The sequence below is a fragment of the Lucilia cuprina genome, chromosome 4 (genome assembly GCF_022045245.1).
Source record: "Lucilia cuprina isolate Lc7/37 chromosome 4, ASM2204524v1, whole genome shotgun sequence".
Taxonomy (NCBI): Eukaryota; Metazoa; Arthropoda; class Insecta; order Diptera; family Calliphoridae; genus Lucilia; species Lucilia cuprina.
Window position 1 is genome coordinate 88,398,785 of NC_060952.1, and position 24,823 is coordinate 88,423,607.

The following is a 24,823-nucleotide window of genomic DNA, read 5'->3' on the forward strand; positions in this document are numbered from 1 at the left end:
GTCTAGTCTATAGTCTAGTCTATAGTCTAGTCTATAGTCTAGTCTGTAGTCTAGTCTGTAGTCTAGTCTGTAGTCTAGTCTGTAGTCTAGTCTGTAGTCTAGTCTATACTCTAGTCTATTTTCTAGTCTATGTTCTAGTATATTCTAGCCTATAGTCTAGTCTATAGTCTAGTCTATAGTCTAGTCTATAGTCTAGTCTATAGTCTAGTCTATAGTCTAGTATATAGTCTAGTCTATAGTATATTGTCTAGTCTGTAGTCTAGTCATTAGTCTAGTCTTCAGCCTAGTATATAGTATATAGTAGATCATAGTATATAGTCTAGTCTATATTCTTATCTATTGTCTAGTCTTTATTCTTCTGAACATTCTGGTCTATAGTTTTAATACTCTTTCCGTTTGTACAATTAATTTAAAATAATAAATATGCTGGATGTTTTGTATCCACAACCTTGAAACATTTTTAAGTTCCGTAGAGAGTACTGATCTCTCTGAAAACTGTCTAGTTCCTTAAAAAAAATAAAATAAAACCTGAAATCATACACACACCCTCATCATCATAAAGTTCGTTTAATGTAATGTCAACACCACATAATTTATGAATGGAAATGCATATAAATCAATTAAATTACTTCCTTATATACATACATTCACATGTATATAGAAAACATATGTATGTATGTTTGTACGCACATATGTATGTAAAATTATTTATCGTTTACAATTTATTGTCTCTATAATATTAAACATTTATTTTTCACATTCACCTTCATCTTTCAGTTGCTGTGAACGAATCTTAGTGATTTTTGTATATTTTTTCTTTTGGCTTTTCAAATAAATGAAAAGTGGTTTTACTTCGTTATTAAGTGAAAAAAAAACATTATTTTATTTTTATAAAAATATATTTGTAAAATTGTGCTTAACTACAAATCCTACTAAATGTTTAGTTGGTTTACAATTAATTTGAGTTGTTTTTTTGTGAATTTAAAATTTTAAATGTTTTTAACTGAAATGAAGTTTAAGGTCAACTACTTGAACAGCACATGATCTAAACATCTTGGGTTATTGGCTTTTCTATGCAAGTGATTGTTGCATGTTGAAGTTGTAGCTCTTGTTAATGTATTTGTATGCAACAAGAATAAGAACAAGAACTTAACTCAATGTTAATATTGCAATAAAAAATCATTAACATTTTTTAAAGGATTTATTAAATTGACATCAAAAAAAATCTTGCCATAAGTAGGCTGGTTTTAGTAATTATTTAAGGTTTTCTTAATATAATTAATAAACATCTTATTAAAATTTAAAACAAAATTAAATGTTATAAAGTAAAATATTTAAAAATACATATTTTAATGTTAATGGTTTTTTAAGTAGTTTAAAGCTTTTGTTTATAAATATTCGCTAACAAATTGATTTAGAAAAGTTGTTAAAGCTATTTAGTAGAGTTGATATCTTTTATATAATTTAAGCTAAATGTTTTAATAAAGCTTTTAAAAAGGCTTTAAAAGCTTCAAAAGTAGTACTGAATCGATAAAGCTTTTAAAAGAATGAAAGAAAATTCATATAGAGCATTATAACTGTATAATTTTTTTTAATTCAATAGCAAGACAAATGTGCAAAAAGCTTTTAATAAATAAAAAGCCATTAACTGAAACATCTTGGGTAATAAATTGGCGGACTACCCATAACGGGAGCGGCACCTTCGATATTAATTAAAAACAATAATTCATTTATCTGAGGATCTTTTAATATACTAAAACAAGAAACTTTTTAAGATGACTATTAAGAAATATTTTTAAGCAAATTTCTTTAAAATAAAAATTTTATCAGAGCTTTCAAAATGAGCTTTCTCTTGATAATTCTTTTGAGATTTTCTCTCAAAAGATACAGCTTATTTTGTGTAAAATGCAAAAAGCCTACAAGAAAATTCAATTGTCTTATCCTGACGAAGCATTTAACAAACTTCATATGTCTGTATAAGTAAACATCAAAAAATTTAAAAGATTTTAATACGAAATTGTACTTTCTAAAAGCTAAACTTGTAACAGAGCTTTCAGTTTTACATATGTATAAGGGCAAGTTTTAAATAGGAAGCTGTAGGACATTGCTGTTAAAATATTGCAAAAGTTTTGGTAGTTAAATTTATAAAATCCTAAAGTTTTTATTTAATGTATTAAACTGTAAGGCATTTATTAAAAAGTTTTGTTAAAATATTGTAAAAGCTTTGATTGTTAAATTCTCAAAATTATTATATTCAAAACATAAATTTTAAAAGCTTAGGTATTGAAATAATATAAAAGCTTTCAGTATTACATATGTATAAGGAAACACCAAAAAATTAAAAAGCTTTAAATACGAAAATTCACTTTTTAAAAGGTAAACTTTGAACTGAGCTTTCAGTATTATGCAAGAGCAGTTAAAAGTAAAACTTTTGCTAAAAACGTGAACAATTTATAAAAAAGCTTTTCTTAGTTAGTTAGTTAGTTAGTTAGTTAGTTAGTTAGTTAGTTAGTTAGTTAGTTAGTTTGGTAGGTATGTAGTTATCGGGTCTGCTAGCTCATTAACCCATTCCTCAGATGGAAATCGAACCCACCACCTTCGATCTCACTAACCACTATTTTACCGGCGCTATTTTAAGTTTTCGTTCCTTTTCAATCTTCTATTTGCAATGAACTCTTTTTGAACTCTTTTTGAACTCTTAGCTTTTTTAGCGTTAACTTCATTAATAAATTTTGGCAATAAGGAAATTATTTCAATAATATTTTCTTTGCCAAATAAAAAAACATAAATTAATTAAGTTTATCTAATTGATTGATTAAAAAGCGTACGTAAATTAAAGTTTGTTTTCTTGAAAAAAAGAAATATTAACACTTAAGAATAAAAGACATTTTAACACATTAACGAATTAACACATTAAATAAATTAACAACCAAAAAAACCTTAAAAATTAAACACAAAACAAAGGCACCAAAAACAAGAAACATGTGACTTCTTAAGAAACTAAAAATCAAAACAAATAAACATAAAAATAAACAAAATTTTCCAATATTAAACTGCAAGATCTAATTTTATTTCATTGCTCTCGTTTCAGCTACACAAATGCTCCTCAAAGTACGGTTAACAATGCTAGTCTCCTCTATCCCTCCTCAAATGGACAAGTCTATCGTATACATCCGGCCACCACGGTCAATACAGTACCTAATGCCCAGAATCATAATGGTGATGTTGTCGATGGTGTAGCTATTATTTCCTCAAATTCGGAGTCATCATCTAATTCGCATGGTTTTTCACAACGTCTCAAGGAATTGGCTGCCTCTGCTGGACTATTATCCCTAAAGCCTAGAACTCCTCTGAAACCAGTCATTAAAACACGCGGTTCACCAGGACCAGAATTTCCCAAGAAAGTCACTTTTAGTGCCTTTGCTACAGTGCAAGTGGTGTGATTCTATTGGATAGCTAACGTATTGGGTATTGAGTTATAGCTACAACACTAATACTCTACTACTCTGTAACCAAATAAAAGTGTGGCTTTAAAAGGTTTTTAATATTTTTTCTTCCATATTTCTAAATCATCTAAAAAAAAGTTTGCTATTTAACAAAATTTAAAAATATTTATTTAATTAATTAACAAAGTTTTTAATTTGTTTTTTCTTTTCTTTTTTATTTCATTAGGTTGCTGCTGTTAAAAAAAATTAATATAAATAATATTGATCACAAATGACGATGATGATGTTGTGGAAAATCAGCTGCTTCTTATTGTTGCTATGTTTGTAGTATTTAGATCAAATAATTTTGTTGTTTTATTTTATAATAATGAACTTTTTTCGGAAAAAAATCCATATTGTTATTAAAAATGTATAATAAAACTTGCTTAGCACATAATGCACAATGGGATATTTGCGAAAGGGAAAGGCAAAAGATGTCTAAAATATTTCTATGAAAAGCTTTTTAGGAAATCGTTAAAAAAAATTACTCAATAGGGAACTTTTTAACAAGAAACTTGAAAAGATTTGTTGTAGAAATTTGTTCAAAGCTTTTACACTCAAATTAACAAAAATATCTCGAAAAGCTTTTATTTTAATGAATTGAACTGTAAGGGCAACTTTTATATAGGAAGCTGTAGGTCTTTGTTGTTAAAATATTGTCAAAGCTTTGGTAGTTAAATTTATAAAATCCTAAAGCTTTTATTTAGTGAATTAAACTGTAAGGAAACTATTAAAAAGCTTTGTTAAAATATTGTAAAAGTTTTGATAGTTAAAATCTCAAAATTAAAATATTCAAAACGTAAATTTTGAAAGCTTTAGTATTGAAATAATATAAAAGCTTTAATTTTCATTATTTAAAATTTTCAACAAATTTTTTAAAAGCTTTTATTCAAATTGGGCCATTAGAATAATGTAAAAAGCTTTCCAGTTAAAACTGATCTAAAAGCTTTTCTATTTGTTAATTGGACAGTTACAACAACTTTTAATCAAAAATCCTCAAAAGCTTTAGTATTGAAATGTTTCCTAAGCTTTCAAAGTTGTCTATATCTAACGAATTTGCATAACTATTTCTAAAAGTTATTCTGCAACAAACTTTAAAGGCTCTTTTGTGTTAAAATTGTAACAAATCTTTGAAAGCTTTCCATATATAGAAACACAAAGTTACATTCCAGGTAAAAACAACTTTTCTTTCAATAAATCTTTAAAGCTTAAATGTATTTAAACTTTTTTATATACTTTTAACACTTTCGTAAAAGCTCTATGCAAAATTTTAATAAAAACCTAGTAAGGCCTTTAAACTATTTTTTGTAAGTTTTCCTCTGAAAAGCTTTTACAATTAACTGATTTAAGAATAAAGATCTATATAAATAAAAAAAAAGTTTTTCTTATTAATAACCAAAAACTATTGAGAACATCTCTTTTATCACAAATCTTTTAATATACATAAGTATTTGAAGTTCAAGCTCAAAAGTATTTTTTTAATGTTATAAGAAAGCTTTTAATGCATTTTAAGCCGTAAGCTCAATATAAAAGCTTGTTCTATAGCAATAACAACTGTTGTGAAGATTTAAAAAGATATATGTTTTATTAGAAAGCTTTTAAGGCAGTTTTTGATATTAAGCCTAAAGCTTAAGTTTAAGATTTCTTAAAGGGTAAAAGCTTATGATTTATAACATTTAATAACTTAGCAATTAAAATATAATTTAACATAAAGTTTTTGTTGTTGTTTTTGAAAGCTTAATCTTTTGAAAGCTGTTTTCCTTTAAATAAAAAGAAAGCTTTTAGATTTTGATTTCAAAAATCAAAATTTTTGCAAAAATTTTGCAAAATTTTAACTTTTTGCAAGTTTAACACAAAGCTTTTAAGTAATCATAAAGCATTTGTTTTAGATAAAGCTTTGAAAGTTTTAAATAAGTTTTTATGAAATAGTTGGAAAAAATTTCAAAACTTTGTTAAGCTTTTAGTTAACTATTGAAATTATGTTAAATAAAGCTTTTTTTAAGAGGAAAGCTTTTTCTAGCCAAAGCTTTTAATAATACTGATATAAACTTTTTTCAATTGAAAAATTTAAAAACAGATGTTGTAAACTAAAGCTTTTCATTAACCTTTTATATAAAGTGTATATACAGTGTTGAAAAATGCCTTTCAAGGCAAAGCTTTTGATAAAACTGAAAAGAAATAAAAGTTCAAAATCTTAAGCTTTTCAGAATTTAGAAAAAAGTTTTTAACTAAGCTTTTAATATACGAAGGAAAAATGTTAAACAAACAAACTTTTTAAGCAGATTTTGAGGTTTTAAGATAAAATTATGTATAAGCAATCCCATTGTGCTTTAAAATTTTTTAAAAATTAAAAAAATAATTATTTCTTATCTCTAGATTATAAATGTGATTTATATTTAAAAAAAAAAAACTAATGAAAAAGAACGGTAAATTGTGCCATGTTTAAATGTGGCTTAATAATTTTAGAAATTGTAACTAAAATATTAATTTCCGCTGCAATAACACAAAATTCTAGTTTAGGAAAATTTTTTTTATTAAAAATGCAATTTATTAAAAATTAAATTTCTAAAAAAAAGTAAAAACATTGAAAACCAAACGGTGGTTACATTTATTAACATTTTATTAATTAAGAACACAAAAAACAACTAAATAATTATAACAAAATACAAGTCTAAATAAATCTATGTCACTTTATTATATTATTAAAAATAATTATAAATATATATATTGTAATTATGTATGTATGTGTGTATTATATAAAAAATTAAAAAAAATTAACGAATTAACGAAAACAACAACTTATTGTATAAAAATATTTAAAGAATTCACTGAAACAAATACAATTTGGCAAAATAAAAGCTTTTTGTAAATTTTAACAAAATTTAATTTAAAAATTTTTGATTTTTTTTATCTAAAAAAAATATTTTTTTTTTATTTGTGAATTCCCTTTTATATTTAAGTTAATTTCTTTTTTTTATATTTAAGACTGTATAAATTAATTTCGTTTTCTTAAGAATTTCTTATGTAAATCTTTCTAAGATTTATATACACAAATTGAAAATTATATGTATTTAAACTAAAAATTGTAATATATCGTAAAAAAATTTTAAAATTATATTAATCTATTCAATTTTTGTAAATTTAAATAAACAAAAAAACTAAATTGTTTATTAAAATAAAAACAATATTTATTACTACTGCTTATAAATGTGTTGAAAGTGTTTTATTTGAATTTAATTTAATCAATTCCTAATTTCGAAATATGATTCAACAATTTCGTAGAGATATTTCTAGACAATAGTCGCTGCTTATAGACAAGGGAAGAGAGAAGTATCTAGACTATAGACTAGACTATAGACTAGACTAAGGACTAGACTAAGGACTAGACTGTAGACTAGACTATAGACTAGACTATAGACTAGACTATAGACTAGACTATAGACTAGACTATAGACTAGACTATAGACTAGACTATAGACTAGACTATAGACTAGACTATAGACTAGACTATAGACTAGACTATAGACTAGACTATAGACTAGACTATAGACTAGACTATAGACTAGACTATAGACTAGACTATAGACTAGACTATAGACTAGACTATAGACTAGACTATAGACTAGACTGTATTAAATATCTAGTAGTCAAAAGCACCATACTTTATGGTGCGCCGATATGGGCTGAATCGGACAAGCTTAAAACGAATTGTATAAAGATTAATTCCATCTATAGACTTACAGACCTTCAGGTTATTTTGCATATAGGACATTATCTGATGAAGCGGCCTTTGTCATTGCGGCAATGAACTTAAATGAACTAGACTATATGAACTAGACTATAGAATGGACTAAATACTGAACTATATACCTGCCTATATACTAGGCTATAGGCGAGACTATAAACTAGATTATAGACTAGATTATATACTAGATTATAGGATAGGCTATAGACTAGACTTTAGACAACAACATAGTTGCTGAAAATTTTTTCGTAAAAATTTCATTTAATACAAAGGTTGTTTTTTATTAAAAAAAAATACATCTTTTTATGCAAGCATTTTTTAAATGGTTTCTTATTTTCAAATAAAAGGTTAATCCATTATGAGTTAGATCGATTTAAATAAAATTCCAGATAATGTCTTTAAAATCGTGTTAAGGGAAAAATTTTAATAAACTTACCTTAGATTTTTTCGATTTTAAAATTGTTATTCTTAATTTTTTTTAATTAGATTTTATTCTTTTAAATTAATTTTTTATTTATTTTTTTTTTAATTTTTTTCATTATTTAATACAAATATTTAATTTTTTTAATTTTCTTATTTTCATCATTTTAATTAATTTTTCTATATTTTTAATAATTTTCCCTTCTTCATTTTTCTTATTTCACAACTTGGCAACTCTTTTTTTATTTGCCTTCCTTCATATAAGCTTTGCGCGCTTTTTGCAACAAAAAAAAACAAAGATTTCATTTGCAAACTACAACCACTGACACAATTTTTGCACTATTACTTTACACTAAAATATTTCTTTGAATAACATGTTTAACAATAATATTTCATATTACCCGGAGAGACAATTAAATTTTCTTTAATTTAACACTAATTTTATATTATTTAAAGCTTTATTTCCTATAAAAATATTTAATTAAAACACAACACTTTTTCACGAACAACATTTTACCGGCGAGAAAAAAACAACGAACTAGGAAGAAGAGGAAATATGTAACTAAAGTTGCCATATGGTTTGAAATGAAGCGGAAATGTTGAATTTTTTGTTTTTGTTTTACTTATGCCCTAACATCTTGTGGACTGTTTAAAACAATTCTGTTGGAATAGTTTTAAAGTTATACAACTAATAATATATAGTTTACTAGCTGTAAAGACTTAAATTTTAAAAAATAATTATTAAATGACAGCATTGCCAGCATAAACATAGAAGCAACTCTCCAACTGTACGGTATCTCTTAGCAAATATAATATGGCAGCTTTATTCTTAACAGCTGTTCCTTGCATCTAAATGTAAACAAATAATTATGGACTTTTGAAGAAAGTTAATTTCTTTTAGTTTTATTTTGCATTTGTCTACACTTTACATTGTCTAAAATAATAATAATCAAGTGAAAAATGGCTAGTGACTGGTAAGCAATGAAGAAACTTACAAAAACATTATGTTTTCATGGAACTTATTCACCAATTTTAGGGTGTGTGTGCCTCGTCTATATGAAGTGACTAAAAATCAATTACAAAGTTATCAAACTTATGAGCATCCTCTTAAATTGCCCACTGTAACAATGGTGGAAAGTAAAGGTACTCGGCCCTCGAGTATGGGCAGCAATACTAGTAGCCGGTCATCAAGTATGTCGATATTGGCAGAACCGTTATTGCAGACTTTAGATGGTATAGATCCTTTAACACAATTTGCCAAACAGGAAGAGGAATTAATGGATCCACTGTCGCAAATGGCTTCGGAATATGTAAGTGAAAGTTTTGTGAAGTTCTAATTCAGTTTTAGTTCAGTTCTAGTTCAATTCTAGTCAAGTTCAGTTCTAGTTCAGTTCTAGTTCAATTCTAGTTCAGTTCTAGTTAAGTTCTAGTTCAGATCTAGTTCAGTTCTAGTTTAGTTCTAGTTCAGTTCTAGTTCAGTTCTAGTTCAGTTCTAGTTCAGTTCTAGTTCAGTTCTAGTTCAGTTCTTGTTCAGTTCTTGTTCAGTTATTGTTCAGTTCTTGTTCAGTTCTTGTTCAGTTCTTGTTCAGTTATTGTTAAGTTCTAGTTCAGTTTTAGTTCAGTACTAGTTCAGTTCTAGTTCAGTACTAGTTCAGTTCCAGTTCAGTTCCAGTTCAGTTCTAGTTCAGTTCTAGTTCAGTTCTTGTTCAGTTCTAGTTCACTTTTAGATCACTTCTAGCTCAGTTCTAGTTCAGTTTAGTTCTAGTTCAGTTTTAGTTCAGTTCTAGTTCAGTTCTAGTTCAGTTCTAGTTCAGTTCAGTTCTAGTTCAGTTCTAGTTCAGTTCTAGTTCGGTTCTAGTTCAGTTCTAGTTCAGTTCTAGTTCAGTTCTAGTTCAGTTCTAGTTTAGTTCTAGTTCAGTTCTAGTTCAGTTCTAGTTCAGTTTTAATTCAGTTCTAGTTCACTTTTAGTTCACTTCTAGATCACTTCTAGTTCACTTCTAGCTCAGTTCTAGTTCACTTCTAGTTCAATTCTAGCTCAGTTCTAGTTCAGTTCTAGTTTAGTTTAAGTTCAGTTCTAGTTTAATTCTAGTTCAGTTCTAATTGGATTGTAGTTCAGTTCTGATGCAATTGTAGTTAATTTCCTTTGTTTACTGATTTTAAATTTGTATTAATTCCAGGAATCGTTTAAAAAAATCAAAGCAAATAAACGTGAAAAAGATATTTTGGCTGATGAGTCCTTAAATTGGAACTCCAAACGTTTGACGATATTAAATAAATTTACAACTTCAGAAAAACTATCGATATCCACAAGTTTTCTAACTACTTCAACACAAACTCATCCCGGAACAGATGCTAGTAAGTAACTCTATATGGCTTTTAATACTTATGAATTTAATTATTCCCAAGCATTTAAACAAACAGTTAAAGTTCAAACCGTAGTCTCCGATAAGGTAAGATTTCGTTTAGAGCAATTAGATGACTTTGAGGATGGTTCCATGCGTCATATGATGGATTTGACACAACAGGAGTATATACAACGTATTGAACAATTAAATCAAGAGCTAGTGCAATCTTGGCATAATGATCAGCGTGTTAAGGCTTTAAAAATTGCCATACAATGCTCAAAGATTTTGGCAGACACCTCAGTATTGCCCTTCTATCCCAGTCAATTTGTTTTGATAACTGATATTTTGGATATTTTTGGTAAATTAGTTTATGAAAGATTAAAACAGAAAACTCTATCGGGACCGGAGTAAGTTATTTGCTAAAAGTTTATTTATTTTAAGTAAAATCTATTAATATTCCTATAGTTCCATGCGTGCTGTAAATGTCGCAAGTGCTCGTGATACTTGTCTTAATTGGTTTTTTAAAATAGCTTCTATACGGGAACTTTTGCCTAGATTATATGTTGAAATCGCAATTTTAAAATGTTACGAATTCTTAAATGAAAGGTAAGTAATTTTCCAAAAAATTTTGTAAATTTTCTTCTTATCCATTTATCTGCAAAGCTATGATGATGCCTTACAACGTTTAACCCAAATGATACGTGGCATTGGAGATCCTTTAGTGGCTACTTATGCTCGCTGCTATTTGGTGCGTGTTGGCGTATTGGTAACTACCAATAAAACTTATATACACAATAATTTTAAAGATTTTTTGTCTGTTTATCAAACGGTAAAGTGAATTATTCACTTCAAATCTAAAACTCGTTTATATAGTTGTATGTTTTCTTTTTGTAAAGGCTTTTAGTGGAGCCATACGTTCTGAACTAAATCGCCAAAGAGTAGATATGTCTGTCTACTTGTCTCTGTATGGCCCGGCTCTCAATTTTATACTACAAGCTCTAGTGCACAAAAACAATCTTTATACGGAGGACATTTTAAAAGATGTACAAAATGTTAAAAATAAGTAAGTTCTCTTGAATCTTTATATTCTTTAAATTATAACTTATTTAAATCCTTTCCAGTGGCACCATATTAATGGCAATTTTACAAGCCTTTCAACCCGAATTTATAGCTTCGAATGCTTTTGACTTTGTTAATGTTTTGACTTCATCTAATACAGAGGGCATATCAAAATCTCAACTTTTTAAGACTTTAGGTTCAAGCATGAGCAGTTGTAATCCTTTATTCGAACAGCGTAATGCCTTTTTAGTGGAAGCCTTTAAAACTATAAACACATTTACAGATCCTAGTGAATATATAACCTGTGTTGAGTCATGGGCTCAATTTATAGCCTCTAATTTTCCGGTATAGCTTTGGACAAAGAAAGAAAATCAATTTTATTAAATTTTTTTTCATATTACAGGTCACCGAGCTTAATCGTTTCTTGGGCGAAATACACTCGCGTATTGCTGCCACTAAAGTTGGTGAAAAGCATCATCAACAATTGCGTAATATTTTGGATAAAGTGCTGCAACATCAGAAAAATATTGAACTGCTGTTGGTTCAGGTTGGTAGCGATTTATTGTCATAGTTTAAAATTTTATAAATTAATTATTTTTCAAATTTTTGTTGCAGGAAAATTTTTTGCCATTTTTAGATTTATTTCAAAAAGAATCGTCCAAAGTTGAAGCTGGTAAATATATTTTAGATATTTACAAACGCAATGGCAAAGAGTTCACCTACGATGCTGTGGTCATAAATGCCTTAATGTATGTTGGTAAAATTCTCAATGATTCTGTAAAGTAAGTACCGATTTCTACTCTATCTTAAATTCTTTCAGTTCTAGTTCAGTTCTAGTTCAATTCTAGTTCAGTTCTAGTTTAGTTCTAGTTCAGTACTAGTTCAGCTCTAGTTCAGTTCTAGTTCAGTTCTAATTCAGTTCTAGTTCAGTTCTAGTTCAGTTCTAGTTTAGTTCTAGTTCACCTCTAGTTCAGTTCTAATTCCGTTCTAGTTCAGTTCTAGTTCAGTTCAGTTCTAGTTCAGTTCTAGTTCAGTTCTAGTTCAGTTCTAGTTCAGTTCTAGTTCAGTTCTAGTTCAGTTCTAGTTCAGTTCTAGTTCAGTTCTAGTTCAGTTCTAGTTCAGTTCTAGTTCAGTTCTAGTTCAGTTCTAGTTCAGTTCTAGTTCAGTTCTAGTTCTAGTTCTAGTTCTAGTTCAGTTCTAGTTCAGTTCTAGTTCAGTTCTAGTTCAGTTCAAGTTCATTTCTAGTTCAGTTCTTGTTCAGTTCTAGTTCCAGTTCAGTTCTAGTTCAGTTCTAGTCCTAGTTCTGTTCTAGTTCAATTCTAGTTCAGTTCTAGTTCAGTTCTAGTTCTGTTCTAGTTCATTTAAAAGTTTTTTTATTCATATTACATTCAAATTCTAGCGCCCTTACCGTTGAAGACGAACGCCGTCAAATTTCCCAATTAATCTGCCACTTTATACGAAAAGTATACTATGGTCGAGATTTCGAAAAGCAACTCAGTTTCTATGTAGAAGCTCGTGGTTCTTTTTCCAATCTAGACGCAGTCTACAATACTCTCGTACAAAGTGTCAATAAATTGGCAATGGAAACTTGTCAAATTGTTCAGAATCAACATTCACGTAAGACGCAGGGTTTTGTTAAGGCCTGCATAGCGTTTTGTTTCATCACCATACCCAGTATAACATCGGTACAACAACAAATGGACTTGTATCTATTAACCGGACAAGTGGCCTTAGTTAATCAGTGTTTGGGTCAAGCAGATGCTTGTTTCGAAGAGGCCTTAAACTTGGTTGCCCAATTACCCAATTCTATAGAAATTGATGGCAAAACCAAGTGTATGGATTCATATCTGGTTTCATATCTTAGTAATATGTTGGCAACATTAGTACTAGTGCCTGATAGTCCGGAACGGGGGGTTTTATATTTGTTAAATCTTCTACTGGAAGTTGTGCAAAAATATCCATTCGCTTTGAATACGGCTGGACCGACACAAATTTATCTGAATGCTTTAGATATGTTGTATGTACAAAATTTGGAGGAGTTTCCCTATCATATACCGCAAGGTGAGTTAATTTACTTTTTACGAAATGAAATACTTTAATCAATAATATGAATATTTAGTGGTTTCCAATGATGAACTCTATGGACATGATCCCAAATTTCTGGCCGAAGTTAATAATATTTGTAGATTTGTGGTAGAAGAAATATTAAGACAACTTAGCATTTTGGGTTCTTCGCAACAATTTAAACTACAGGCCACTTTATCTTTAGAATTATTTTTAAGAATTGTACGCTATGCCGATTTGTCTAAAGAGCAAACTTTCCAACTGGCTTTAAATCTATGGTTTTTAGCCACAAAACATGAGTCACATTTGGAGCCAAAATATATGGTGAGGTTTTTTAGATTTAATTTAAAATATTTTAACTAATTAATTTTTATTTACAGCCACGCATTTTAAAATCCTTAGAAGATCTTTATAAACTACTAAAGGATACAAAATCAAAAGATGCCAATTATTTAAAAGAATTACTTTTACGTTTACATGGTAAATAAGTTGCACTTTAGATAAAGATATTAAATATTTTAACTTAGTGCTGTTAGTAGTTAGAGCAAGTTATTTAAAGTATGATTCAGTAAAACATGTTTTAAATTGAATAAAACTAACTTTGAAGGATTACTACATATGTCTATGTATTGCTGAATCTATTCTTATGTTAAAAAGGCCAAGTTAAAGCAATAGTATTTTAATACTTTACAGTCTATTTCTCTTCTAATAATAAATAATTTACTCTAGGAGAAACTGATTTAATTTTTAAGTATGCACTATTTTATAATCTTAATAAATTAAAAATTCAAGATTTTTTAACCCTTTATAAATGATATACATAGTGTGTTCATATGTTTATATGAGTATTGTATTTAATACGCTAAATTTATATTAGTTATAAAATATTTATTAAATATATGATTTACCATATTTTATTCACAAGAACTAAAAGTTATTTATTTATGAATGTATATATATTATCCACAAAACTCGATACTCTAAAATATTAGAGCATGTTGAATTAAAACAAAAGAGCATAAGCAGAATCTTTCTATTATGTCTGTGTATTTCTGTAATTATAAGAACTTACCTTAGAACTGAACTGAACTGGATTCAACTAAACTGAAATGGATAGAACTGAACAAAAACTAAACTTGATCTGAACGAAAAACGAACTACAACAGACCTAGAACTAAACTAGAAGTGAACGAAAACTGAACTAGAACTGAAGTAGAACTGAGCTAGAACTGAACTAGAACTGAACTAGAACTGAGCTAGAACTGAACTAGAACTGAACTAGAACTGAACTAGAACTGAACTAGAACTGAAATAGAACTGAACAAGAACTGAACTAGAACTGAACTAGAACTGAACTAGAACTGAACTAGAACTGAACTAGAACTGAACTAGAACTGAACTAGAACTGAACTAGATCTGAACTAGATCTGAACTAAACAAGAACTGAACTGAATTAAAACTAAACTAAACTAGAACTTAACTAGAACTGAACTAGGATTGAAGTAGACATGAACTAGACCTTAAAAAAACAGAACTTGAAATGAACTAGTATTGAACTTGAACTAGAACTGTGCTAAAACCGAACTGGAACTGAACTATAACTTAACTAGAACTCAGCTAAAACTGAACTAGATCTGATCTAGGACTGAACTAGAACAGAACTAGAACAGAACTATAACAGAACTAGAACAGAACTAGAACAGAACTAGAACAGAACTAGAACAGATCTAGAACAGAACTAGAACAGAACTAGAACAGGACTAGAACAGGACTAGAACAGAACATGAGCAGAACTAGAACAGAACTAGAACAGAACTAGAACAGAACTAGAACAGAACTAGAACAGAACTAGAACATAACTAGAACAGAACTAGAACAGAACTAGAACAGAACTAGAACAAAACTAGAACAGAACTAGAACAGAACTAGAATAGAACTAGAACAGAACTAGAGCAGAACTAGAACAGAACTAGAACTAGAACAGAACTAGAAACAACTAGAACAGAAGTAGAATAGAACTAGAACAGAACTAGAACAGAACTAGAACAGAACTAGAACAGAACTAGAACAGAACTAGAACAGAACTAGAACAGAACTAGAACAGAACTAGAACAGAACTAGAACAGAACTAGAACAGAACTAGAACAGAACTAGAACAGAACTAGAACAGAACTAGAACAGAACTAGAACAGAACTAGAACAGAACTAGAACAGAACTAGAACAGAACTACAACAGAACTAGAACAGAACTAGAACAGAACTAGAACAGAACTAGAACAGAACTAGAACAACACTAGAACAGAACTAGAACAGAACTAGAACAGAACTAGAACAGAACTAGAACAGAACTAGAACAGAACTAGAACAGAACTAGGGCAGAACTAGAACACAACTAGAACAGAAGTAGAATAGGACTAGAACAAAACTAGAACACAACTAGAACAGAACTAGAACAGAACTAGAACAGAACTAGAACAGAACTAGAACAGAACTAGAACAGAACTAGAACAGAACTAGAACATTTATTCACAAGAACTAAAAGTTATTTATTTATGAATGTATATATATTATCCACAAAACTCGATACTCTAAAATATTAGAGCATGTTGAATAAAACAAAAGAGCATAAGCAGAATCTTCTATTATGTCTGTGTATTTCTGTAATTATAAGAACTTACCTAGAACTGAACTGAACTGGATTCAACTAAACTGAAATGGATAGAACTGAACAAAAACTAAACTTGATCTGAACGAAAACCGAACTACAACAGACCTAGAACAAACTAGAAGTGAACGAAAACTGAACTAGAACTGAAGTAGAACTGAGCTAGAACTGAACTAGAACTGAACTAGAACTGAGCTAGAACTGAACTAGAACTGAACTAGAACTGAACTAGAACTGAACTAGAACTGAAATAGAACTGAACAAGAACTGAACTAGAACTGAACTAGAACTGAAACTAGAACTGAACTAGAACTGAACTAGAACTGAACTAGAACTGAACTAGAACTGAACTAGATCTGAACTAGATCTGAACTAACAAAAAAACTGAACTGAATTAAAACTAAACTAAACTAGAACTTAACTAGAACTGAACTAGGATTGAAGTAGACATGAACTAGAGACCTTAAAAAAACAGAACTTGAAATGAACTAGTATTGAACTTGAACTAGAACTGTGCTAAAACCGAACTGGAACTGAACTATAACTTAACTAGAACTCAGCTAAAACTGAACTAGATCTGATCTAGGACTGAACTAGAACAGAACTAGAACAGAACTATAACAGAACTAGAACAGAACTAGAACAGAACTAGAACAGAACTAGAACAGATCTAGAACAGAACTAGAACAGAACTAGAACAGGACTAGAACAGGACTAGAACAGAACATGAGCAGAACTAGAACAGAACTAGAACAGAACTAGAACAGAACCTAGAACAGAACTAGAACAGAACTAGAACATAACTAGAACAGAACTAGAAACAGAACTAGAACAGAACTAGAACAAAACTAGAAACAGAACTAGAACAGAACAGAATAGAACTAGAACAGAACTAGAGCAGAACTAGAACAGAACTAGAACTAGAACAGAACTAGAAACAACTAGAACAGAAGTAGAATAGAACTAGAACAGAACTAGAACAGAACTAGAACAGAACTAGAACAGAACTAGAACAGAACTAGAACAGAACTAGAACAGAACTAGAACAGAACTAGAACAGAACTAGAACAGAACTACAACAGAACTAGAACAGAACTAGAACAGAACTAGAACAGAACTAGAACAGAACTAGAACAACACTAGAACAGAACTAGAACAGAACTAGAACAGAACTAGAACAGAACTAGAACAGAACTAGAACAGAACTAGAACAGAACTAGGGCAGAACTAGAACACAACTAGAACAGAAGTAGAATAGGACTAGAACAAAACTAGAACACAACTAGAACAGAACTAGAACAGAACTAGAACAGAACTAGAACAGAACTAGAACAGAACTAGAACAGAACTAGAACAGAACTAGAACAGAACTAGAACAGAACTAGAACAGAACTAGAACAGAACTAGAACAGAACTAGAACAGGACTAGATCAGAACTAGAACAGAACTAGAACAGAACTAGAACAGAACTAGAACAGAACTAGAACAGAACTAGAACAGAACTAGAACAGAACTAGAACAGAACTAGAACAGAACTAGAACAGAACTAGAACAGAACTAGAACAGAACTAGAACAGAACTAGAACAGAACTAGAACAGAACTAGAACAGAACTAGAACAGAACTAGAACACAACTAGAATAAAACTAGAACAGAACTAGAACACAACTAGAACAGAACTAGAACAGAACTAGAACAGAACTAGAACAGGACTAGATCAGGACTAGATCAGAACTAGAACAGAACTAGATTAGAACTAAAACAGAACTAGAATAGAACTAGAAAAGAACTAGAACAGAACTAGAACAGAACAGAACTAGAACAGAACTAGAACAGAACTAGAACAGAACTAGAACAGAACTAGAACAGAACTAGAACAGAACTAGAATAGAACAGGAGTAGAACTGAACTGGATCTAAAGAAGAACTGAACTAGAACTGAACTAGACCTGAACTAGAACAAAACTGATCTGGAACTGAACTAAAACTGTACTAGAACTGAAATAGCATTGAAGTAAAACTGAACTAGACCTTATAAAAAACAGAACTTGAAATGAACTAGTATGTATTAATCTAAAACTGAACTAGAACTAAACTAAAACTAAACTGGAATTGAACTGGAACAGAAATAGAACAGAACTTAAGCAGAACTTGAAATCTTAAATCAATTATTTTTCTAAAATGTTTAAAATTCAATTCTTTAACAAGTACAAAAATTTTGTAATTTGTTTCAAATTACTCATAATCTTTACAAACACTTCGTTCGCTGTTAATCAATGATCAATGTTGTTGTGTGTCGAGAAAATGAATTTTTAACAACTTCTTACTCAAACAAGTATGTATACTTTTATGGATTCCATTGTGTGTCAGACTAACTCCCACATAGCAGCACAACAATAACAGACGATCAAACTTTGTTTTTGTAAGTTTTTTTTTTTGGTTTTATTGGAAAAGAATTTTTATTTTTGTATTTAAATATATATTCTTATGATCAAAGTGTAGTGATACGCTGATGTATTATATTCTCATAATTCGTTTTTTAATGATTTTTTCAATTAATTAAGTATTAATCTTAATGAGTGAGTGAGTAATTGAGTCAGAAATGTGAGTGAGAGTAAAAGAAAGAGAGAAATTGGGTATGAAGAATTTAAAGTGTGAAAAACTTTGTTGTGTTTTGTGAAGAATGTCGTATTTGTTTGTTTTTTTATGACAATTAAAGATTTATAAAAATGTATTGTTTAGGACTGGAGGGGATGAATTAAGAGGGGAAGTTAGAGATAGAAACAGGTGTGTGTGTGTGGGTGGTGGTGGTGGTGGCGTTTTTAACTATTCTGTTATTTAAATATACACTACAATTTCGTTTGTAACTAAGTAATTTTTATAGTGAAATATATTTTTTTTATTTGTATATAAACTCTTCGTTAAACAAAAGCTTTATATTTATGTATTTCTTCAAAATGATTTAATAATGGCAAAAAAATATATGTATATGCAACTAGAGTCACTTTAATCTCTAAATAATTAAGAGGTCATATAAAATTAAATTATACAGAAGAGTATTTCCCCTAAATAAACCGTTAAAATATTAGGAATGAAAAGATTTTTTTCACATTATGGTTTACGTGATATACGATTATGAACATTAAATGTTGCTGTGATAGTCTACTACGATATGCTATCTCTATATAAAGTTATAAAAATCTATAGCCGAGGAAATGAAACGAAATCTATTAAAAACGAAATTCTTAATTATATATATTTATAATAATATTTATTATACTCCAGTTTAATACGCTTACCAAGAAGGAGAGTCAAACGATAAATAATTATGTGAAGGGTTTGGAGAATTTAAATTTTTTATAGAATCTAGGCAAAACTAAACATTTCCCATCATTATCGAAATTGAGTGTTTTATCCGTTAAGTACAATAAAAGTTCGAAATTTTGAACGTAATTAACAGTTAGTTTTTTTAGGTTGGTTATGTTGAACTGATCTAGAAGAGAACCGTAGCTGAACTAGCACAGAACAGAACTAAAACAGAACTAGAACAGGACTAGAACAGAACTAGAACAGAACTAGAACAGGACTAGAACAGAACCAGAACTGAACTAGAACAAGAACTGCACAAAAAGAACATAACTAAAACAGAACTAGAACAGAACCGGAACAGAACAAGTACACAACTAGAACAGAATTTAAACAAAACTAGAACAGAACTAAAACAGAACAAGAACAGAACTACAGCAGAACTGGTACAGAAGAAGAACATAACTAGAACAGGACTAGAACAGAACCAGAACTAAACTAGAACAAGAACAGCACTAAATCTGAACTAGAACTGAACTAAAACTGAACTAGAACTAACCTAGAACTGAACTAGAATTGAACTAGAACTGAACTAGAACTGAACTAGAACTGAACTAGAACTGAACTAGAACTGAACTAGAACTGAACTAGAACTAGAACTGAACTAGAACTGAACTTGAACTGAACTTGAACTGAACTTGAACTGAACTTGAACTGAACTAAACTAAACTAGAACTAAACTAAATCTGAACTAGAACTGAACTAGTACTGAACTAGAACTGAACGAGAACTAAACTAGAACTAGATCCGATCGTGAACTGAACGAGAACGATAACTAGGACAGAACTAGAACAGAACTAGAATAGAACTAGATCAGAACTAGAACAAAACTAGAACAGAACTGAACTTGAACTGAACTTGAATTGAACTACAGAACTGGGACAGAACTAAAACTGAACTAGACAAGTACTGAACAGGAACTTAACCAAAACTGAACTAGAACGGATTAAGAACAGAACTAGAACAGAACTAAAAAAGAACTAAAACAGAACTAGAACAGATCAAGAACAGAACTATAACAGAACTGGAACAGTACTAAACAGAACTACAACACAACCAGAACTGAACAAGAACTAAACTAGAACGAAAGTATAATTGAACAACGATTCTATTCTGCATTATTGATAAGTCTTTGGTCTTGTCTATTGTTTAGTCTATTGACTATTCCATTAACTAATGTATTTACTAGTCTTTGGACTAGCTTACTGACTAAGCTATGAAATACTACCAAAAGATGAATATAGTAAAACTAGATGATACATCCTGTGGGTGTACTGCAATATTTTTCGATGAAAAATACTACACAAGACAACAATAATGCGACTATTTCCTAACAAATTTCGTGTGCTTATGACTTTTTTAACTAATTGTTGCATTATTGTTGTCTTGTACAAGTCCTTATCAAAATTACAAGAAATTCAGTACTATTTCCTTGTCTATTCATTATATTCAAACTTCAATAAGTGACATCTAGCTTTACTCCCAGATAGCATATAAAACTACTTCTGCTCTCTGTCAGTAACTGTATGTCATGGTCTTTGTGCGTAAATGCTTCCTTGTACTGCACCTGATGTGCAGTACACTCGAAAATGGCAAAACACAAATGTGATAAAATGTCTGATTAGTAATTTTACAATTATAAAGCGAAATTTAAGCGAAATCAAAAGTATTTGTAAAGCAGAACATTTAAAAATCTATTCCATACCCAACACACAATTTCCAATTCACAATTGACTCATTGCTTTTATAATAATACAAAACTAGAAATTATACGTTTTTTAAGGGCGGGTTTTTTTTCTAATAAAGATAATCTTTATTCTTTGTTTAAACCTGGTTTAATATATGTTTGGTGTTTTTCAGTAATCACTAAAGTTACTTATTGGCCCCTATTCTGCATTTACGCAATGATCGAAAAAATGTATTCCAATAAAAAAAAACTGAATCGCAAGAAAACGAAGAAGCAAATCCATTTCGTTTCAATACTTTACGATTGTGTGTATTCTGCATTTCTCATCGTAATTACGTTTTTGTAAGTTGCGTAACTGAATGCGTAAACGTAATCGAATGCAGAATATGGAGTGTGAATGACTTCGTGAGAAGAAAAACTTAATATTTTAAGTAAATAGTCATTTTCTGATTTCTTTTATCGATATTATTACTTTTTAAAATCACCTCTATTCTGCATTTCGATTACGTTTATGCATTCAGTTACGCAACGATCGAATGAATCGCAAGAAAAAGGAGAAGCAATTTCATTTTGTTACAATGCTTTACGAACGTGTGCATTCTGCGTTACGATCCCTACCTACGTTTTTGTAAGTTGTTGCTTATGTGGCGGAGAGTCGAATCGAAATGCCAGAATACCAAAGTTGCTAAACGGAGAAAATTTCGTTTGGAATTGAAATGCCGAATAGGGTCCAATGTTTATTTATATTTTTTTCTAAAATTTCAAATTTTACAAAAGTAAAATTTGCAAAAAACAGCTGTTCATTGTTTATGTTTTTGACTGAAAAGTTGGCAATACTAACAAAGTTAACTGATCCTTGATCCATAACTGAAAAACACAATCAACGGTTAAAGTCCACCTAAATTTGTTCCGAGTTTAATCTAACAGCAAGTTAAACCTAGTTTAACTGAGTAGTAAGAAACCCGCTCTGAAAAACACAATAATCGTTTAAAATCCGCCTAAATTTGTTACGAGTTTAATGTAACAGCAATTTAAACCTAGCTTAAACTGAGTAGTAAAAAAACCCACCCTAAGTCATTTTTTTTTCCAATTCAATACAAATTTGCTGCTGTTTGATCATGATGGTTTTTACCCTGCTTATGCCTTATACTGCTTGAAGAATATGTTATGTACGTTATTAGTTTTATGAGAATGTCTTTTGTCTATTCTATCACTATATGTTTATGTGTAAATATAACAAACAATTACACGTTTTTTGTTATTTGTAATCAGTGTTAAATTTTGTTTTATGTTTTTCTTGCTAGGGCTTGTTGCTTTTTTTTATTTTATTGATTTATAATAAAAGTTATTTTGTAAAAACTACAAGTTATTATTGATAAATGTAGAGTTTTTGTTTTTTGTTATAGACTATTGGTTGTGTGTTATGTTTTCGTTTAATTTTTTTAAGAAAATTTTCTTTTATTGTGTTTACTGTGGTTTGTTTTGGTTTGCCCTTGTAAGTGAAAAATATAATGTTTATGTTGTGGGGCTCCTCTCTGGTTCGGTGTGTTTAGTCATTCAATCCATCTGTCCGTCTCTATGTCTGTCTGTCTGTCTGTCCGTCTGTCTGTCGGCCTTTCTAACCATCAATCTTTATTTAAATCAATCAATCAAGAAGTTTGCCTGCCTGTTTCTTTATCTTATACTTAAAAGTAAGAGTTTATATTAATTTGTTTTTGTTTTTTTTTACTTTTATTAATTTTTCTTTTTATTGTAATTTTATTGTGTGTTTCGTAGCATTTACTTAATCGAAAGAAAAAGGACAAATAAAAAGAAATGTGTTTATGACTGATTTTTGTTTTGTTTGTTTGTTTTCTTTTTAGTGTAAAAATTATATTTATATAAATGACTTCTTATTTATTTTTTTTAGCGAAACAGAGCGAAAAGAAAATAAAATAATAATAATGATAGTTTTTTTTTTGTTTGTTTTTGTTTTATTTTATTTTTTGTTGTTTATTATTTTTTTGATGTATTTTTTGTTGTTGTTGTTGTTTTGCTTTAATATATATATATTTATTTTTTATAATATTTATTATGTATTAATGCAAAAAAAAAAAATTCACACATTTAAATGGGCATGGAGGGAGAGAGAAAGTGTGTGTGTGTGTTGAGGGGGGTGTTGGGGCGGTTGTTAGCAAAAGGAGAAATTTCTTTTAATTTAAGAGAGAAACGTACGTTACACACGAGAGCGAAAGGACAACAACGAGCTGTTTGTTTTATTTCTAAAATCCACAATGTAAGTGAAAAAAAAACTATGTGAGAAGAGAGTTGTTTTGGATGTGGAGTTGTTTTTTAAACAAAATAACCAAAATCTGTTTTTATATAGAAAATTGGGCAAAATATATGTATATATAAATTAATTACATTTTATTGTAATAATTACTACCAAAAAAAAGAAAAAAAAACACAAAAAATCAAAGAAAAAAAGAAAAAAACATGCTGCTGTTTGTGATTTTTTCATATTATGAACTAATAGAGAACGAACGAACCGCGTGTATGAATGAACAAAATTTTTCTGTTTGTTTTAATAAGATTATTTTTTTTTTTTTTGGTGGTTTGTGGATGTTGTTTTGTGGTGTAGTAATATAACTGGAGAAACAGTTTGTTGTTTTTCTTTTGTTTGTTTTGTTTTAGAAATAAGAAATGCAAATAGTAATTTTATAGGGGATTTTTTGTTTTTTTGTTTTTGTTTTGTTTTAATGGGGGTTGTTACTTAAATTACGACACATCCTGATCTTCAACATCTTGGATTTGCTCTTTTTGTTCACCATCACCTAAAAAAAATAACAAAAAAAGGATGATAATTAGTTACATATATATTTTTGGAAATTTAATAATTTAAAAACATACCATCGGCTTGCATATCAGACGTCCATAATGTAAGGTTATCCCTCAGCAGTTGCATAATGAGTGTGGAGTCTTTGTAGCTTTCTTCACTTAATGTATCCAATTCGGCAATGGCATCGTCGAAAGCTGCTTTCGCCAAGCGGCATGCACGATCGGGTGAGTTCAAAATTTCATAATAGAATACCTGTAAAATGGAAAAAAAATTTAATAATTTTTCACAAAAAAACTAATTGAATTCCTAAAAACTACTTTAAAAAAACCAAAAATCAAATTTACTCACCGAAAAGTTCAGCGCCAAACCCAAACGAATGGGATGTGTTGGTGGCAGATCGTTCATGGCAATATCACTGGCTGCCTTATAGGCAATCAATGAATTTTCAGCAGCATCTTTACGATCTGAACCGGTGGCGAATTCAGCCAAATAACGATGATAATCACCCTTCATCTTATAATAGAATACTTTACTTTCGCCTGTGGTGGCACATGGAATGAGATGTTTCTCGAGTACATTTAAAATGTCCGAACAGATATCGCGTAGCTCTTTTTCAACTTGACCGCGATAGGTTTTGATCATTTCCAATTTCTCTTCGGCACCCTTATTCTCCTCTTTCTGTTCGATCGAGGTAATAATACGCCATGAGGCACGACGTGCGCCAATAACATTTTTATATGCTACCGATAAAAGATTACGTTCTTCAACGGTTAATTCAACATCCATTGAGGCGACTTTTTTCATGGCCTCAACCATTTCTGCAAAAAAAAAAAACAAAGAGAAGACATCAAAATTATTATTAATTTATTACAAAATAAAATGAATTAAATCAAGATATGAGAAAACAGTTATATGCAGGCAAAAGGGACTAGACTACAGACTATGGACAATATTATAGACTAGACTATAGACTAGACTATATACTAGACTATAGACTGGACTATAGACTAGACTATAGACTTGACTATACACTAGACTATAGACTAGACTATAGTCTAGATTGTAGACTAGACTATATACTAGACTATAGACTAGACTATAGACTAGACTATAGACTAGACTATAGACTAGACTATAGACTAGACTATAGACTAGACAATAGACTAGACTA

At 29.6% G+C, this 24,823-nt stretch overlaps 3 protein-coding genes across 4 annotated transcripts in view; 2 read left to right on the plus strand and 1 right to left on the minus strand.

The window, feature by feature from the left end:
* LOC111676914 (signal transducer and activator of transcription B) overlaps positions 1–6,161 on the plus strand; it is a 94,411-nt gene extending 88,250 nt beyond the window's left edge. The window contains exons 2-3 of the mRNA XM_046948223.1: positions 3,092–3,537; positions 3,673–6,161. Of these exons, the coding sequence (XP_046804179.1) occupies positions 3,092–3,443 (352 nt within the window). The 3' untranslated portion in view covers positions 3,444–3,537; positions 3,673–6,161. The remainder of the gene's footprint in view (positions 1–3,091; positions 3,538–3,672) is intronic.
* Positions 6,162–8,485: 2,324 nt separating this feature from the next.
* LOC111688204 (VPS35 endosomal protein sorting factor-like) lies at positions 8,486–14,051 on the plus strand. Of its 2 annotated transcripts, none has more exons than XM_046949844.1 (13): positions 8,486–8,624; positions 8,687–8,960; positions 9,828–10,005; positions 10,057–10,402; positions 10,461–10,601; positions 10,659–10,824; positions 10,892–11,058; positions 11,117–11,399; positions 11,458–11,601; positions 11,670–11,836; positions 12,454–13,115; positions 13,174–13,442; positions 13,499–14,051. In XM_046949844.1, the coding sequence occupies exons 1-13, from the start codon at positions 8,611–8,613 to the stop codon at positions 13,604–13,606; spliced, it is 2,919 nt and encodes a 972-aa protein (XP_046805800.1). In that variant the 5' UTR covers positions 8,486–8,610; the 3' UTR covers positions 13,607–14,051. The 2 variants fall into 2 exon arrangements, with proteins under 2 accessions (XP_046805800.1, XP_023306456.2); XM_023450688.2 differs by having other exon boundaries at positions 10,072–10,402.
* Positions 14,052–23,483: 9,432 nt separating this feature from the next.
* The window catches only part of LOC111688203 (14-3-3 protein epsilon), a 14,881-nt gene continuing 13,541 nt past the window's right edge, over positions 23,484–24,823 (minus strand). The window contains exons 3-5 of the mRNA XM_023450687.2: positions 24,001–24,470; positions 23,724–23,904; positions 23,484–23,647 (exon numbers count right to left, since the gene is read on the minus strand). Coding sequence (XP_023306455.1) covers positions 23,592–23,647; positions 23,724–23,904; positions 24,001–24,470 — 707 coding nt within the window. The 3' untranslated portion in view covers positions 23,484–23,591. The remainder of the gene's footprint in view (positions 23,648–23,723; positions 23,905–24,000; positions 24,471–24,823) is intronic.